Here is a 19,258-nt window from a genome sequence, read left to right as displayed (position 1 = left end):
GCTTATATAGGAATCAATCCAGAGTGGGAAAACAATTTTTCTAAGTACTTTTTTTTTTAAAAACTGTTGTTGGAAGCCTTTTTAGTTATAATTCCCAAACTGAGTAGGCAACAACTTCTGCACAAAGTCCACAAGGCTTTTGTGATCTCTTCTATCGCTTTTTAAAAAGATTTTTCTTTTTATTTTCTTGTTATGGGGGAAAAAAACACCAACCCCAAAAAAACCCCACCCATCTGAAGCAAGCTAGTTTGCATCCTGGTTCACAGAAATGGTCTATAGTCCTGGCAATTAGCAATCTGTCATTAGATCAGAGATTAGGTATGATTTTAATTGGGAAGCTCCTGCCACCTTGTGGCAAGAGCTTTCACCTTTCTTGAATCAAAAGAATTAAACTGGATACCTAATACCTTTGTAGAACAAATGTAGAACTAAACAAACAGAAAGCGGGGAGACCAGATGCTTTGTTTGGTTTGCTTCACTCTTTGGGCATTATCAGTTGTAAATATTACTAGTATTTTAAAATAAGCATAATTTAAATGAATAGATAAACTTATTGCAACTTTTTTTTTCTGCAGCTGCTTCCTCCATCTTTCTTTCCAACACACTACAGAAATTAATTCTGTGGAAGTAGAGTATTGAGCCAGGAGAACCCACAACAACTTTGGTATTTGTATAGAAAGTTGTTGACAAGAGTCATTGATGGGTATCAGTGTAGTACTCATTTATGTTCATCCTGCAAGGTATCTGCTTTCATTATGGCACTATTTGCTTTCAACTGTAGGAAACATTCAGCTATAGCTTCCTTCCTAGTGACTACAAAGCTTTTGTGACATCTTGATGTGCTTCATGAAGCCTTTCCTCTGTTCAGAACATGGGGAAAATAAAACTGGCATCTGTGAAGAGAAACATTCATCTTTGTACTCCTTCCTGTTTCTTTTGCTATTTGGTAATCAGTGTCAACTGATGTGGTTCTGTATGTACATATTCTGAGAGTACATAGCATCATCTGAACTGTTTTCACGGGTGCTGGTCAACCTAGGGTTATGAAACTGTGGCAGCTTCAGCCACCCACAAGACAGAGTAACATGGGAAAAAGAAGTTTTTTACTGACTTGGTTTGTAACCTCTTTGATTTCCCAAGCTTAGATTAATACTTTTCGCAAGGTCTTATCTGAGAAATATGTTGCAACCATGCTGATTTAAACAGATTAAAACAACCAACGAACCTCCCATCACCACCTCCTCCAAGTGTGAACTCACTCCGTTTTAGGACCTGAAACTAATACTGAGATCAGTAGAAGAAACAGATGGAATTTAATTTGCAGTAGTTAAGACTGCCTGTATTGCTATTTTTATGCAAACAGAAATCTTGATACATGGGATTTCCTCTTCCTAATATGTTGTAACAGTTTCTAATTAAAATAGTGATGCCTGTGCTCAAGAAATGCCAAACTGACAGTCTTGGAGATTGCAGTCTTTACATGGGTATAAGATACCAGGTTTGGATACTTGATAAGCAGCATTTTTATACTACTATGTTAATGTGGCTTGTTCCTAAGCCATTTCACTGTATGTGGTTTTAAAGCTGATTGCCACACAAAATTATATCCATGCCAAATGCTGGAGTGCTATTCCGTAGGGTAGATGATGCCACGAACTGGTAGAGTATAAGGATTTTATGGAGAAACCGAATTGCAGTTAAAAATGGCTGCCGCAGAAGGCATCTGCATTTGCAAAGCCCTACTTTCCCAGCTGTAGTAATCTACAGTTTAATCTGTGCTGGTTGTAAAAACACTAGTGCTTTTGACGTGTAAGTATTGAAATTAGTGAAGCTGCTCTGTGGCTGGAACAAGCCTTCCTGGCCTGAAAAATAGTTCCAACACATAATGTTACCCGTCTGTGTCCTGACAGCAGCTGGTATGAGTGCAAGTGCTGTACTTATTTTACAGCTTCTCAGCTTGCTCCAAAATATGTCTGAAGTGAATATAACATGATATAAACATAGGGATAGCTATTATTAGGGAGAGACAGCTGTGTAACAACATTCTGGACAATAAAGATAGCTCTCAGGATATTTATTAAGAGAACAGTCCTGCCAGATGGGCTCTGCAGGAAGAACGTACATCACAAATGCCACATTATAAGAATTATTGTGCACAAACAGCTTCTAAGGCTATTGAAATAAAAAGATAGAAGAAACCTGACTGTGAGTCGAAGGAAGAATTTGGCCTTTAGCAGCTTTAAAAATCAGTTGCATTCTGAATCTGCAAAGAGGTGAGCTGTTAAAAGTCCAAGCAGGAGCTTAGTGGCTCAGCAAAAATTGTTCTTGAACAAGGAGTGGGTGAGCTTAGTTTTCCTAGAGACATGTGGAAACGTAGAATTTTAGGTAGAAATCAAATCGGAGATTAAACTTGACTTTGCAAGGAGAGAAAATTGAGAAAATAGGAAAAATAAATTGCACTTGACGATGGTTATGTGGTACTACTTACTTTGGAAGAAGGGGATGAGAATTTGAAAAGTTGAAAATTAACAAGGAAACATGAGCTAGAACTAGACCACAAGTGGGCAAATGAATCTGAGTCTGTTATTTGCTGCTTTAAATTAAATTTGGGAGGTAGTTTCCTGTCATAGGCATAAAAATGGACCTGGCCTGGATCAAGCTTCAGAGTAGGTGGAGGATATTTTCTAAAGAAAATATTTGTCTTTCCTCTTGATACTAAATTCATATCATTTAGGGTTCTTTAGTTCACTTGAGTTGATGGTAAATGTTTGTAAGTGAAGTTCACCAAATTAGCAGTGTGCAGCAGAATTCCAAGTGATATGGAGTTTTCTAAGTTTTCCAATTACCGGGAACTAGAGGATTGATGACAGACGTATGTTCCAGTTAAGACATGACTTGCGCAACAGCTCTGTGGGAGTTTTGATTGTGAGACTTGGTTGTTTCTCCACAATGGAATCATAAACAAAAGCATGATGCTCTTTTGGTTTCCTTCGTACAAAGTATGAACTAAAATAAAAATTATGATAAGCAAACCTTACTTGTGAAACTGCAGGATCATGGTTTTGCACGTGTTTCTTTGTTTCCAAACTGTCAGCTCCTAAAAAGGAAGTGAAAAGTCCCAGTAGGTTCAGAGACATAAGTATCTTTGAAAAGGTCACCTGTACCTTGTGAGCATTTTGACTTTTACAAATATCACACAATGGCACTGTGAGTCCTGATTAAAATCTGGCAGGTATAGTAACAAGGGGTAGATATTTATTGGCTTAGGTATAGTCAATGTGGCAAAATTAGGTCTGCAGTAAGGTGCATACCTGTACCTGTGTTTACTCTAAGTTCAAATCTAAGAGACTTTTCTCAGAGCAGGTCAGCAAGAGGATGAGAGGCAACCATCACAGATTGCAGCAAGGGAGATTCCAGCTGAATGTTATTTTTTGGGGGAGGGGGGGGGAAATCACAATGTGAACAAGCAAGGACTAGAACAGGGGCCTGGAGAGGTTGTATAATCTTCTTCCTTGAAGACATCAACATGATCTAACTTTGAAGTTACCTTAGCTGGGATCAGGTGGCTGGACTAGACATCCCACCAGAAATCCCTTCCAACCTAAATTATTCTGTGATGAGCGGCACCTATTGCTAAAACAATATAAACAGAGCAGTGTTAAACACATCATGTGTTAGTGAGCATGGTGGACTGCATAAACAGCCTGCCACAAGAGGGAGGAAATGCCAGATTTTGAACACGGCACAGCACAAGGCTTCTGGGTTGCTGAGTGGGCGGTAGCTGAAAGCTCTCTCACAGACCTTGTATCTCTGACAGGGGTAATCTCCAAATGCCTGTTGAGTGTGAAGCCTGTGACATTTCAGCTAAAGAAATAGAGGACGTTTCTTGATTGCTACTCTGATGCCAGGAGGACCTGATACCAAGCTTTAGCTGTCACATCCAACACAGTGGAATGTGGATTTCGACCCCCCTGCGTTTTCTTAAGAAGATAACCTCCTCCAGGAGCCTTTAGGTAAAGAAGAAAAAGCTATAGATCTCATGTCAACTTCCCCTTTTCAACTCTGCTCAGTCAGCATGGAAAAAAGCTGTGTGGGGTTTGTAGTTTAAATGCCTAATATACCATGTTCTTAATTTTGTGTAGTGCTTGCAATACTCCTTCAATTTTCAAGAACTGATTTCTGAATGATGATATCCTTACGTGTCTTTTTTAACCTAAACAGTTTCAAAGGCAAATGAGTCTTACTGTCAAAGTGTACAGAATATTTCACATGAAACTTAGAAGGTACTTTTATATAGCAAATCTTAGGAAATTCTTTTAGCTACCAAGAATAGCATTTTTGTACAATTACATGGAATGGAGATTTGGTAATGTATAGATAAGTATAATTTCTGTTAGCAGTCAAACCATTGAAGAACATGTAGGTACACTTCCTGCTTAAAAATATTCCTGAAAATCACTATGGACTTAATATTGATGGAAAAATAGTGAATATTTGGACCAAAATTTACAATGTGTAGCAGTTTTTATAGCATCAGAACAGTGTTATTGTGTGAACAAGGCTTGGTACTTTCTCATTAAGCATTTTGAACTGACAAATTATGTGGATTTCTGGAATAGCAGTTATACTGTACTATGCCACAGGGTATATAATAAGCTTATAACATCCTAGTGTTCCCTCTAGAGTCATTTTGTCAGGATCTGGCAGAGTTCTGGAGATACAGTTGCAGATCTGATGTTGGTTTGAGGAATTTGAAACCAAAAAATGCCTGCAGAAACTAATTTGCCTTTGTGATGCCAGCTAGCCAGAATTCCGATGCTTGGGCAATTTTTTGACCTTTCCTTTTTAACATTTTGCATGCTGAGCTGCCACAAACAAATTTAACATTTTCTAGATTAGAGATACATGGATTTTTTTCACTGTGGTAATAAAGTCTGCATTTGTGCTTTGACATTTAAGGGAAATCTCTATGGTTGCCACAAAGCAGAGAAGAAACAACTTCTGATTGCTCTCTATCCTTTACAGTTCTGTAGAAGTGTTGTTCCACTAAAGTTTTTGGGTCTCACAATGCATGTATATTTCTGATGCATGTTTATGAAAGAAAAACTTCTTCTCTAAGACTGCACTCCCATCTGAGGAAGGATTTAAAGGATAATAGTGTTTCCAGTAATAGCTGTTCCTCAAAATCTTTCATTTGCATGCCATGACCAGAAGAAAACTAAGTACTCTCTTTTAGATTGGAAAAATGTGGGCAGCACAAGAAAAAAAAAAAAAAAAACAAAAAAACAAAAGCCCATGGTGTGTTTGAAAATGCTGTCTTTTTAACAGCTGTGAGAGAGAGGCAGGTAAACTCCACTATGGCACAAGTACTCAAATAGGCTTTCATGTGCTGAAGCAAAGTTCATTACCTCCTGTGAGAGCAGTATTTCCACCGGCTGCATCCATTATGGTTAAACTCGGTTGTTAATGCTTAGTAATGCTCACCCTTGTGGCCTTTGTCTGTGTCTCTCACCATTTTGTAGCATTGTTTTTTGAAAGCAGTATCCAAACATTTCCAGAATATTAGAAATATTTTGGAACTGGGCAAAACCCTGCCAAAAAGAATGAGTCTGTCAGGAGCAGGGGCTGGAGGGGACGTGGCTTGCACTGGCCCTGGCATGGAGAAGAGCACATTAAACAAGGGACAGGAGCATGGGGCAGGGGGCCCAAATGGGGCGACTGGGAGGAAAAGCATTCCTTTCGTATAATCTGCTGTCTATAGCTTTGAAACCTGTTGTGGTCCATACAGTAGGGAGTACATTTGCAAGGGGAACCCTGGAGTAGTTGTTTGCTCAAGTCCATATGTGCTATTCAGTGGGTTCTAGTTTGCATTCCAGGAAAGCAGTATTGCCAGATCTGAGAAAGAGTAGACTGCACATTAACAAAGAAGCCAGCTGACTCCCTGCATCAAATGCTCCTGGCCAGCCCTTCCACCGAGGTCAGCACTCTTAAGCTGGACACAGCTTTGCCTGATAATATGTGGTCTGCTACAGTGCTATAGAAGTAGCTGTCAGGCTATTCTGTTTTGTTCTGCCTTTAGCAAATTATGCCATAAAGCGTATCTGTCTTGAAGTTAAAAGAATTTCAGTAACTTAGGATTTCTGAGCAAATAGTCCTCATCATTAGTAATTAGATAAAAAAATGCATAGCATTAGCAGAGCTCCTATTTATTTTAAAATTACTGGATTCAGCAATTTGAATTTGTCAGAAAGTCTTAAAAACTGTAGACAGGAAAAAACAATGGTGAAGTAAAGGATGAGAACCTAAGAGGAAAGAAATTCAGTAGCTGTCCTTTTCTTAAGGGAAGTTATGAGAAATCTTTCTGGAGTTCAAACATAATTTTTATCTGTAATAATAAAACTTGTTATGGAATTGTTTTAAAGGAGAAAGCAATGTATCTCCTACACTTCAATTACAAAGAAGTCTTGCCAACTGAGGTTATATTGCATCTAAAAAACTTGCAGTCTGCATGCGCAGTGGATAGCATGTGTAGTATCCAAGGATCCACTTACATTCAAGGCTGAAAGCTAAAGAGTGACTTTATATATGGAAGTACTGTAATTGCCCCTAGTGGGTTCCTCTTTCCCGGGAAGTTTGGGACAAGCTATCCTGCTTATTCCTTTCTCTTCCCTACAGATCTTGAAATGCCTTCCAACCATTACTGTATTTATTTCCTTCTATCCCTGTTTTAAGCAATAAGTTTAACAGCACCATGTTTTCTCATTGCTTGGTGGCACTTCATTGCACCTTTGCACAGGCAGGGAAGGAATAGCAGGTTGGAAATTATAAATTGTAATGCCTGTATTGGAACAGCACTAAGGAGGTTTCTAAACAGAGGAGCAGATAAACCTGACATGATTCAGGGCTGGTGATAGCAAAAGGAATTTCAAGCAAAAATTGAGAAAGATTTGAGAGACTGTCTTGATGACAAGGTGAATTTCAAAGGGATTGGTATCTTTTCTTAAAAACATACTTCATAGTATGATGCATGTGTTCTGCTCCTAAAGTATGTCTAATATTATGTATTACTAATGATTTTTAATTATTATTTAAGGAATAGGGAGAATCCATGCTTTTGCCAGCCATCAGCAAGGAAGTTTTTACCTTAGGGTCCTGGTCACCTTGTCTGTGCTGTTGCAACTAAGCTGCTGCCATGATCTGAGGTAGTTAATTCAGAGCTACACTAGGATTATCTGCATGAGCTCTCAGCATAACTGGATTGCAGAGGGGGATGAACCTTCTTTATTTCTCAGGATATGTTACTATGTTGAGCTGTGAGCTCTATTTTGTTGCACTTTATATATTTGATTGGGTGTAATTCAACAAATTTGAGTCTTAATGTAATGGCTGTCATAAAGTTTTTTAGTAAAGAATAAGATGGAATATAAGGACTTCAAATGGGATGAAAGGAATGCCATTCCTAACTGAGATTTGCTGCACTTAAATAGCAGCTGTTTACTGAACCTTCTGCACTGAGGTCTGGCCTGCCTGCTGGAAAGGAGAAGAGGGGTCAGGCAGCTTGCCCTACTTCCAAAGATGGTAAATGACAGAAGCATGCAGAAAAACTTCCCTTTTTTACTGTGAAACTTTCCATTAAAATGTATCTATTTTAAAAGAGCAAACCCCCCTTGTTGCATCCTTTTATGGCAGATATGGCCATCCTGCTTCATTATAGCTCTGTCCTCCCCGATGTGGGAACACTCAGTGTAATGTATGCTTTCTCAGCGTTCATGTTTTATTGATAGTAACTTCCTGGCTATTCATGAAGAGCTTGGAGAATGTAAACCAATGGTAGAAGCTAACAAGAGTGAAGTAGTAAAGGTTAATTTCTGTAGCGTGTGTCTGCAAAGACTCACTCCGCCTATTGCAGCTCTCCAGGGACTGTTGCTGTTTATTCTGGGCTGTGGGCTGATGGCTTTTCTAAGCTTGATGCCCCAAAATTGCTGTGCTTATCCAGTGTGCAGAGGTATGGTGGGGATGAAAAGCAGTTATGCTCTCAATGAGAGTTGAAAAGGTAGATATGGAAAGAGACATTTTGGGTCTGAAGTGTAATGTGGAAGAAGAGATAGAGCTTCATTTTGCACCTCCCTCCTTATCTCTTCCACACTGTGTGTGTCTGTATGTTGCAGATGTTGCAGATCTCTTCCACACTGTGTGTCTGTGATGTTTTGTGTAGCTGGAGTGGAGCTGAAAGTAAGAAGAAAGTTTTCTCTTTGTGCTCATTGTCCCTTGTAGTGTTACACATATTTCTTTGGGACAGACTTTTGGTCTGTGGGAGACTCAGCTGCGATGCCCAACTCAGAACTGAAGAGATGTATTTCAGTTCCTGGAGCAGCATCATGAGACTGCCTCTGTGTTTGTCCCATGGGGACTAATGGTGTGCTTTGCTTTATGTACCCCAGGGCTGGGAGAGAGGAGCTCGGCAAGAGAAGTAGCAGGCTGTTGCGCCTGGTTTACTTTATATTGCCACTGCATAGTACCTTCCAATTTTGTGCATGAGGTTAATTAAAATAAATCAACTGTACGCAGTTTTAAATGCATATAAGATTCCAGTAGGATTCTGTTTATCTTTTCTTTTTGGAATGTACCCTCTTGCATAAATGGATTTTATTGAAAACAAGTAAGAGAAGGAAATCAAACACCACGTCGTAATAGCACAACAGGGCTCATACTTTGAACATGGATTTCGCTGTACCTAGGTATAATGTGTAAGCCCATGTATCTGTGACCTGCCTCATTTTTTCCCAAATACATGATCTATAAATATTCAATTTCTTTAAGTAAAAGTAGTAACAGAAGTCAACTTGTTCAGCATGGACGCATCACAGTTGTTTCCAATGACAATTCAAATATTCTTCTGCTAAAGGCAGTATTACAAAAAAATTGATAGAAAATGACCCTCCCAATAAATTTTTCCCAATATACAAATATAAAGCTGTGGCAATGAATAAAAGCAGAAAAATCTCCCTTCCAATCAGTCAATGTGGGAAGAATATAGAAGGTTCCCTTGGTTATTGTGCAGACATGAAAGGAATGAGGGCTTCTTCCATAAGCTATGGTAAAAATCCTGGACAAACTGAAGTGTTGTTAGGGAGTCAACTGTGCTCTGGTGAAGGACAGTGTGAGAGTATCATCCCAGTCTTGGAAGGTCTGGTCCTTATTCTGACCCCAGGGGAAGTAGTTGGGCCTGCAGAAAACAATTCCCATGAGAAAACCCAGATGCGTAGACTTATGATGTAAATTGATTCCCATATTGTCCTAAGGGCCTAGCCAAAAACTCTTTAAGTTTTGTACATATGAGAAGAAACTTGGAGTCAGTCACTTCTGTTATGTTTGTTAGTGAATGAGAACATAGACTGTTAAGCATCCTTGAAGGATAAATCTATTTCTAGAGTGCTTTCCTCTATGTAGCATTAGACCTCTGTACGTCACGAGTACTCTCTATTCCATTCTTTACGTTACGTTTTTTTTGTAGGGAACATTTAGGGGTGAGGGTTATTAATTTTTTAGTTAGTGCCACAGCTCCCCTGGTATTGTACTTATATTGGATCTTCATTTGTGCCTGCATACTACTGTGTTTATTCAGCTGTCCTAGAGCTTCTTTCTGAGACCACTTCAGGGCTGATTTTAAACCTGCTTCTCCATCTACACTCCCTTTTGTATAAGCTTATATGTTCCCAGCGTTCAAAAGTACTTCCCGCCAGATGGTCCCACAATTTAATGCATTCCCAAATCTTGTGAAATAAAAATGGCTTGAGCCAGTTTCTCAAAAGAGGAACCTTACGAATTTTTGTCAAAGTTAAAGGATTTTTTTAGAATAGCAGTTTGCACCTTTCTAAACCCAAGTTGTGAGGTCATCTCTTAATCTGTTGGTTTTTTGGGTTTTTTTAACTTTTACATTGTTTTGATTTAGAAATAAAATATGTGCAAAATGGATTAATTTTTATTTTAAAACATCTTAATTGCACAGCTTAATTAAACTTATACTGGCTTATCAAATATAACTCCTTTACAAATGTATTTACATTTTATCAGGCATATGCAGTGCAAATAAGCCAGTTAACTTTTCCTTTGATTTACACTCTACATATTGCAGGTGACAGGAAAATGCTTTAATACATAGGCTGGAAGTATAAGAATCTTAATAAAATGATTTTTACTGTGCTGCTTTTCAATATACTGGTTACAGGCCTACTCTTATTTTGGCTTTGATTTTTATAATCAAAGTGTTCTAGTAAGGGGAAGAAAGAAATGTGTTTAGAACAATATCAATAAGTAATCTGCTTAGCGTGACTTGAATTTGCTTCCAATGCCACTGTCACCTATGGATCTCCCTTGAGATATCTGTGACTTTATTGATGAATATGTGGCTTTATATCAGAAAACCATTTCCTGGGTTTATGTCCACCTCCTGTTGCTTTAGAAAATTTGCTTGAAGACAAGAGAAGCAAAGCATGCAGGCAAGGTGAATTGCCTTGTAATTTTATCATATCTTGGATATTTGCTATTGTTTTTACTTCTGCAGACAAGGAATACATAAAAACAATTTCCTTTATTAGTAAAAACAAACTTTTGTGCTGCCAGAAGAAAGTTTATAAATGTAAATTTTACTGACTCATAGTGGAAAACAAACGAAAAGTCAACATTATTTTTCTTTTTTTTTGTTGTCTTTTTGGAAAAATTTGAGTGTTGGCTCTGCAATATTAGAATTCTAGTCAAACTTCTTTGAAAGAATTCACAGGGCACATGCATCTAATTAGGATGTCACTCCACTGAATGAAGGAGTTGACTGCTCCTCAGCTTTATAGGTAATGCTGCCAGTAACTCTGAATGCGGGGGGGAAAAAAACCCCAACCTTTTCCCTGCAAAGGTATTGTCACCTCCTAGCAGATTTTATATTTACTTTACATAGAACAGGAGATATTTCTAATCTGTTTGTAAAAATGCTTTTTGCCTGACACCTGAAAGGCTGTTGTCCAAGTGTTTGAGCACTATATTTTAAAAAAGAGCAGGGAGTGCTTGGATTACTCTTGAAGTTGTTGTCATACCCATTTCCTCATGGAAATAAAGTGACCCTTTCAAGTTTGGCACATATTGTCCTTGCTAAGGTATGGAAAACTGTTGGATTTCAATAGCTTTCCTCTGAAAATACTCTGACGTGCTGTGTTTTTTAACAATACAGTTTACTCAGAAGAAGCTGACTTTTGGAATTTCTCAAAAACAGCTTCAGTGTTCATTTCAGTGTGAGGTTTCCCAAATAATGAGAACAAACCCGTTAATGTAATGAGAAAACTCTCTCATTACACTGTTTTGGGAGCTGCTTTTTGGAGGGTGTGAATCCAGGGTCCATCAGGTTCACCCTGGCAGCTCTGTCTGAGGAGTTGGTTCACTTCAGCAGTCAGCTGGTGGCAGCAGCAGAGTTTAAGGAGTGGTTGTATGTGCAAAAACACAATAGCCAGAGACGTTAAAGCCTTTGGGAGAAGGTAGCTGTTTTACAGTTTCCACTGCTACCTTCCCTTCTGTTTATTATTCTCTTTCTTTCTTTTTCTCCTCCTGCAGAATTCACCCCAGCCTTACCAGAAGGAGAGGCATTTTGGCTCTGCCTATACTATTAAGCCTACAACCTCCACAGACTGGAATTTTTGCTGTTTCATTGTCATCAGCGAATAATTGTGTTATCTCTGCTTTAGCAAACTGAAAAATGGAAACGAAGAGAAATACAACAAAGTTGTTGCTGTGGCTGTTCATGTTCTTCTCTGATACTGTGCCACTCAGCTATGAGAAATCAATGAGAGAGAGAGCTATCGAGCTGATGCAAGATGCACGTTTAATCGATGGGTATATAAAATATGTTCAACTAAACCCTCTTTGTGAATCTTGACAAGTGAGGAGGAAATGCTAAAGTGTGTTTGGACAGTAGACACGTAGGCTGTTACTAGCACATAGCAGTTAGTTACTGTTGAAGTGATTTCTCCGAAATAAATTTTGGTTTAGAGGGTACTTACTATAGGATCACCTTATTCTAAATGCATTTGTCATTTTCTGGTCAGGTTTTGCCCCTTAATTATTGTTTCCCTTTACATAATATCCTTGTCTCCTTCCCGTAATTTAATGGCATCTTTCATTAGCAATGACTTCTGTGCAGAGTTAGAAAGCAGGCATCACACCTGGAAAGGTATACCCTTACAACTTGAAGGAATGATGTCTGTGGAGTGTATTTTAACCTGGGAACACAAACACTGATTTTTCTAGCGCAGGCAGCGCTGATTATTCTACCACAAGTACTTGCTTCTAAAGAGCATGGTAGCTGATTTCAGTTCTTCCATTCCTTCAGAAACGATAGGGAGAAAAATAGATACAGAAACACAACAGCTATAAAAATGGGAGAAGCAAAAAGTTTCTTGCTGTCCTAATTAAGAAATAAAGCTTGATTGCAAAAGAAGGGAGACTTTAAGCATATGTTACTGCAAGGATTATTGGCACTTAATGGTCTAAGGGACTATGAACAGTGGAAGAAATTACGTTTGGGTTTGAAGGGAAACAGCTTATTTCTGTCACAAGCCCTATTTGTTTTCAATTCTAGCCACAATGACTTTGTACTGCAGCTGAGAATATTTTACCAAAATAGACTCCGTAGAGTCAACTTAAGAGAACTCAACAAGACCCACACAAACCTTGCAAAACTTCAGGCTGGTTATGTGGGAGCTCAGGTATGTACTGCCATAGTTGTGAGTCTGAGAACATATTTTTACATTTGCCTCCTTCCCAATCACAAAAGTACTCCTGGCCTCGGTTTTGGCTCTTTCTTGAAAAATAAAAACCAATGAAACTGAAAAGCCACAGACACTTTTCCATAACATTTGTGTTTCAAAAGTTTGTGTTTTATAATCCAGGTACCCTTAACCAAAACAGTGGCATTTGTTTTGTGATAAATAAATTAAAGTAATCTTACATCTGCTTTCCTGCGTGTACTGTGGAGTAGCTGAGTGTGTCAGCAGGCTTTACTCATGTCTGGAGTAGATGCTCTTGCCTTGCATTGTAACTCTTCCTTTGGCGGGAAAAATTATAGTGGCAACTCCCTTGTAAACTGTAGGAAATTATTTTGGTCTGTGCTCATGAGCTTCACTATTAGCAAATGAAAGTTTCCAAGTTGAAACACAAGTTATCTAGTTTACTTGTCAATGTCTCTTACAGTGTTGGTCAGTGTATGTTCTTTGCAGCGCTCAGAACAAGGATGCTGTGCGTCTGACCTTAGAGCAAATTGATGTTGTCAAGAGGATGTGTAACAGCTATGAAGAACTTGAACTTGTGACAACTTCGCAAGGTGATGCTCTTTCTTGTAACAGAAATTTTTTAAATGGGATTGCAGGAGGCATGTGCAAAAGACAGAGAGCTGCAAACAGGCAAGTTATCCTGGTGTAAAGAGTAACTTTAACTTCAGTTTTTCCACTGAACCACAATAACTGACTCTGTGCACAGTCCTGGCCCACTGCAGTCATGAGAAAATTTGCCATATAAACATGCACTAATATAAGCTCCAGTTCTATGAAAATGTCAGTATTATTGTTTGCAATTTACAATAACAATTGTTGCTCAACAGTGCTGGCTTCTTACCTGTCATGAAATTACTTTGGAATTATCTTCCTTTGTTGTTTCCAGGTATCTCTGACAGTAGAAGGATTGCATGTTTGATTGGAATAGAAGGTGGTCACTCCATTGACAGCAGTTTGGCAACACTGAGGATGTATTATGACCTGGGTGTTCGTTACATGATTTCCTGCAATACGCCTTGGTAACTAATGTGCATGTTTTTGTGTGACCATCTAATGCAAAGTGGTGGCAGCTCCAAGGTGGGGAAAATATGGATTCAGACACAGAGTTCATCTGTAAAAGACTCTGAACCAAGTCAAGGATGATAGGTTTTTGGGGTAAACCACTTGCCATGTGTCAAGTGGGAGACTGAAGGATCTGTTATGTAGTGCTTGTTATGCTGACAATTTGGGAACTTTTAAACCTTGTTAACAACATGAAGATGGTAAAATTGGTATCCCCTTTGCTTTATTAGGAAAGTTACATAGGGCAAAACAGGCCAAAAAAAAAAAGTACTAAAAATGCATATGATGTAGATAAAAGAGGATAAATGCTATGTAAGAACTCAGCAGCCAGCAGCCTTCAACGCTCTCCTGTCTGACCAGCTCAAAAGTGCAGGTCCCATAAGCAGTTACAGAGATGGGTACTTAGTTCCTGTATCAGAATATTAGTACCTACTCTTTGCTGGATTGACAAAATTCCTTCTTGTACTGACTCAGGTAAAGGGGAATTGTGTGCAGAGAGGGCTGAAAAGCCAGCTTTCTGGCTGACGGGTAACTGACATTTCAGTGTATCATTGTTCTCTGATGAAGGTTTGTTTAATCAGAAAGTTTCTGACAAGCATCTCTTTGCTTGTCTTGCATTGCTTCGCAAACATACAGCAGTCCTGAACCTGAAGGCATAACATCCAGAAAACAGTTATGAACATAAAAAGCACTGTGTGAACAAGATACGTATTATGTAGCTCATTATCCCTACATTTGGCTATGTGACATGGTAATGATTTTTATTGTGTGTAGCATAAGAAGTTTCAGTTGCTGATATTGTAGTCTCCAGAATAATATGATGCTTCTCCTCTCTCACACCCCTTTTTAAGGTCTGAATCCTCATCTAAAGGAATACACAACTTCTATCCTAGTGTTACTGGTCTGACTGCATTTGGCCAAGTAAGGATCTCTTTCGAATGCTAATCTAAGCAATCTCTCATGCAACTAACAACTTCTGGCCTTATCTTTTCAAAAGCAAATTGTCATTAAAAATTAATTACTGAACTAATAAGTTCTTGACAGTTAGGAGGTGATCAAGGTTCAGTCAAACCAAATTCCCTGTGATGTTCCTTAGGGTAAAAGAAGCACTAGATTTAATTATAACAATTGTTTTAATGCAGATCAGGTGCATGAATTAATATGCAGAATTAGTGGGATGTGAATAACAGTTCAAATTACTTATTTTAGATTGACTAAGTTTTCTAAGTTTTGAGCATGTGGTGGTGTGCTAGTTAATTGTGAGTGAATAAATTACTATTAAATTAATAGGTAAATAGAAACCCCAACAGGCATAGCATGTTTATGACTAGCTGACAGCTGAAGAATTTATTTATCTGTTTACATATATCAGCGAAATGGTTTCCTTTAAGGAAACTTAATACCGACACTGTTGTCTGTAAATCTGTTTTAGGAAGTGGTAAAGGAGATGAATCGCCTGGGAATGCTGATAGATTTATCTCATACTTCATATTCCACAGCAAAAGCTGCACTGAATATCTCAAAAGCACCAGTAATTTTCAGCCATTCCTCAGCATCTTCTATTTGTAATCACTCAAGAAATGTTCCTGATGATATCCTCCAGCAACTGGTGAGCGATATGGTATTTGGTTTTGGGGTTTTGCTTGTTTATTTTTCTTAGTTTTGTTTTTGGGGGTTTTTTGTTTGTTTTTTGTTTTAAAGGCAATGTTTGGCTAGTCTGAGGCAAACATGCACATTCAAGTCGTGGTGTTTACTTTTCACCTTCTCATCTATGAATTGGATTTATAAGCAGATCCCTGAGCAGCAAGTTACACTTTCTGAGACATTTTCTTTGGCTACAAAAATGAAGTTTTTGCAAACACTTTGAAATTCTGGTTGAGTTTATTTAATGTAGTCACTGGACTTCTGCTGTTTCAGGCTACACGAGACTATAATTAACCCAGGTAAAGGACAGAGGGGCAAAGCCTTGTGTTGCCGTCTAAGCTTTGACTTATGGAGTGTTGTTACGCTCACTGATGGATGGATGTAGAAGGACCTATATGAGATGCCCATGAGGTTTGGGCACACGAGTGTCCACTCATCACCTGTCTCTTCATATCTTTCAGAAAAAGAACAAGGGAATTATCATGGTGACTTTCAATGCAGATGTACTGGCCTGTGGCAGAAAAGTTGTTAATATTTCCAACCTTGCAGGTTTGAAGTTAATATACTGTAGTTTTTGTGGGTGGCTTCTATGAATATCCTGGTGTCTGTGTCATTTTTGAGATCATGTAAATTATACTGCTTGTTTATTCCTTTCCACACCTTACCCCAGCTCTACGTATTTTTGGAGCTAATATTAGTTAAAAAATAACAAGAAGGTACAAGGTGTGTAGCTGGAGGGCATGATGCTCCCAAATGGAGCCAGGAACCATTAATCCCAAAGTAGTTGTTACTTTCTGGAAAACATCTTAAACCTTTGTAGTTAAGAGTGGAAAACATAGGTATGTAATGGGTAATGAAAAATTTGTTGGTATATGTGGACTACTTGTTGGGAATTAATGTGCTGTGATGATCATGTCTTTTTCCTTATTTGCATCTCATCAGGGTAGCTGTTATTTTGAAGGTTGCTGCCTGATGTGCTTAATAACAGATAACATCTAGTTAAGCATCAGGAAATATCCAGAATATGTCAACTGCGTTATTAAATTTTAACCCATATTATCAGGATGTATTTTGACTTTTTTTTAAAAGGATTTGATTAAGAAGCCATGATTAAGGAGAACAGTCACCTAGTGCCAATATGTCTGAACTGTATTATTTCTTCTTGCAGGATGCTTAGATATTGTTTTCTTTGATATTTTCTTTCAGATCATTTTGACCACATAAAGAAAATTGCAGGTTCAGAATCAATAGGAATTGGTGGTGACTATGATGGAGTGGAACGGTTAGTAAAATTGTACATACGTTGACATCTGCTCCTTAAATTATGAAGGTTTTTATTCCTTTTGGGGAAAAAAGAAGGCAGACTAAAAGAGTTGTAGCAAGTTGTCTTGTGATGAGTACTAAAACAAGTTTCATGAAAGAAAGGCACAATGATTCCTTTTTAGAACGGTGTGAAGCAGTGCTACAAATGTGGAAACAGATCCTAATGCCCTGTGAATTCTACAATTGTGTGTTCTAGGCAGTGGTTTGCGCATACGGAAACAGTGATAGAGGGTGCTTTCCTCCAGAAGCCAAAGATGAAAGACAGAAAAGCTGCCTCAGCCTTTAGATGGTAAATGGGTTAGCCCAGGGAGATGCTGCAAACTCTTTCCTCCACTATTACTTTCTAGTGGGGAAAACCCAAAGTGTTTCAGGGCTGTGAAACCACTCCTGCTTTTGGGGCTTGGGAAGTGTTTGAGGCAAGCAGAGCATGGTGAACAGCCTACAACATAATCTCTCCTGCTCACTCCTGAGCTAGTGTTGTTACAGCACAGGAAATAAATGCAGATTGGGTGGCATTTGCTGTCTTAACCCTAAACTGTTTTCTGCTTTTTATCTTTCTGTTGAATCTTCATCTCTTCCTCTTTTTTTTTTTTCTGGGGTCAGACACACTTGGGTATGAAGGTCACAGTCAGACTCACATCTGTAAAGTAGGACCACAAAAACAGTGTGTCAGCTCCCATGAGAGTTAGCTAATCATAGCTCTGAAATTATAATCTCCAAAATAAAAACACAGTTTGCAACAAAAGGAGACATTTTATTGCATGCATTTTCGCAAAGACCATCAGTTTAAATTGGTGGTGGAGTTGTTAAGGTCCTAAGTCCTGGTAGAAAGTAATGGCACAGATTTCTTGAGATATGCCTATCACCACACCTCCACAGAAAAGAAAAATAACAGAAAATATTAGTTATCTCAAAATAAAGTCAAAGACTCATGGAAATAAAATTTAAAACAGCTGTTCAATGCAGGTTTTGCAGCATCTTCTAATTTCTTTTTATTCTGATAAGAATTAGCACAAGACATAGGACAATTTTGCTTATTGTAATTTCTTCTGTAGAGGGTTCTGAATAGCTTTCTTTTCACTGCCTAAACTGCTGAATTCAAAACAATATTATTACTCAAATTGTATTTTCTTTGGAAAAACGACTTTGTAAACAGATTACACAAAATTGCCTGCAACTCCTTAGCTCATCATGTGTTTGCAGGTTTGCTTTTGTTCTCAGTTAGACAAGTGGATTGCACCAAGTCCATCTGTAATGCAGCTGTTTCCTCTTACTCTAAAGGCCAGGTATAAAGAGTGGATTAATGCATATATGAGTTTGTATTTTTGTTTTGTTTTAATATCCTCCATGCTGTTGTTCTGCCTATACACAAGTGCATCTTCATTCCAGAATACAGAGTTTTGTTCTGATAATGGGATCCTCTGTGCAGAAAAAGCCTTTCATTGTGTCCCAGTCCTGCTTCTGTTTATGTCAGTTGAATTCTTAATTTTTTTTTTAACTTCTCAGAGGAAGAATTGGGTCCAAAGTGAGCTCATTCCAAAAGTGAATATGTGCAAAAGACTAATTAAAAATTATTTTCCTACATTTTTTCAGTGAGGTGTGTTGAATGTTCTTGTGTAACTCTTGCCAACAGTTTCCCTGAGGGACTGGAAGACGTTTCTAAATACCCTTCTTTGATTGAGGAACTTCTTAGAAGAGGATGGAATGAAACTGAACTGAAAGGGGTCTTAAGGGAGAACTTTCTCCGTGTCTTCAGGGAAGTGGAAAATGTAAGATTAAAAACTAAACTGAATCTTGGTTCTTACTAAGAGGGAGAGAAGAACTGTTGGTGCCTTGCTGCCTTTTTTTTTTTATTTTATTTATTTATTTCTTTCTCAATGAGAGCTATGAGGGAATGTAAGCACTTAATGCAATAATTCCAAATGCTGGGAAAGAAACCAAGATGGTAAGAGAGTGTTAGCAGAATAAAGGAAAGTGAGAGAGAGTGGACAGAGCTCTTTGGAACTTTTTCTCTCTGTGGTAATCTGATAAGTACACGTCACTGACTTCTAAATAGAATCGCTTCGTGGTTTGGAGAAACTGCGGACGTACCAGCGTCACAGTCTGGCTGTGTTCGCTGATGCAGTAAGGAATGCTGACTCCTGCAAATCAATTTAATTCTTGTCATGGGATTAGGCAGCTACCCAAAGGGCTTCTGCCAGTACCAGATCACTAACAAGCCATAAACATAACCAGATCACAACGAGCTTTAAGTGTTAATGGTAGAAGCTAATCCAGAAGGATGAGGGAGGAGAGGAGGGAAGGAAAGAGACTGTATGAGAGTAAGGACCCCCTAAATGGTAACTTTTTCAAAAGGCTCTGTTGAAACTTGCAAACTGCTTGCCTCCTACTGTTTTTATTTACAGGGGTAAGTAAGT

The 19,258-nt window shown here is 38.4% G+C and overlaps 1 protein-coding gene across 1 annotated transcript; it reads left to right on the top strand.

The window, feature by feature from the left end:
- The first annotated feature begins 11,740 nt into the window (after positions 1–11,740).
- On the top strand, positions 11,741–18,649 carry LOC104083458 (dipeptidase 2-like). Its single transcript, XM_009586944.1, has 9 exons — positions 11,741–11,877; positions 12,623–12,749; positions 13,234–13,363; positions 13,699–13,831; positions 14,726–14,795; positions 15,307–15,483; positions 15,980–16,067; positions 16,725–16,800; positions 18,475–18,649. Exons 1-9 carry the CDS (start codon positions 11,741–11,743, stop codon positions 18,647–18,649), a joined length of 1,113 nt encoding a protein of 370 aa, XP_009585239.1.
- The last annotated feature ends 609 nt before the right edge of the window (positions 18,650–19,258 follow it).

This window comes from Fulmarus glacialis, unplaced genomic scaffold, assembly GCF_000690835.1.
Source record: "Fulmarus glacialis isolate BGI_N327 unplaced genomic scaffold, ASM69083v1 scaffold8281, whole genome shotgun sequence".
NCBI classification, from domain to species: Eukaryota; Metazoa; Chordata; class Aves; order Procellariiformes; family Procellariidae; genus Fulmarus; species Fulmarus glacialis.
Note: the sequence above shows the minus strand (reverse complement) of the source record. Positions and strands in the feature narration are given on the sequence as shown.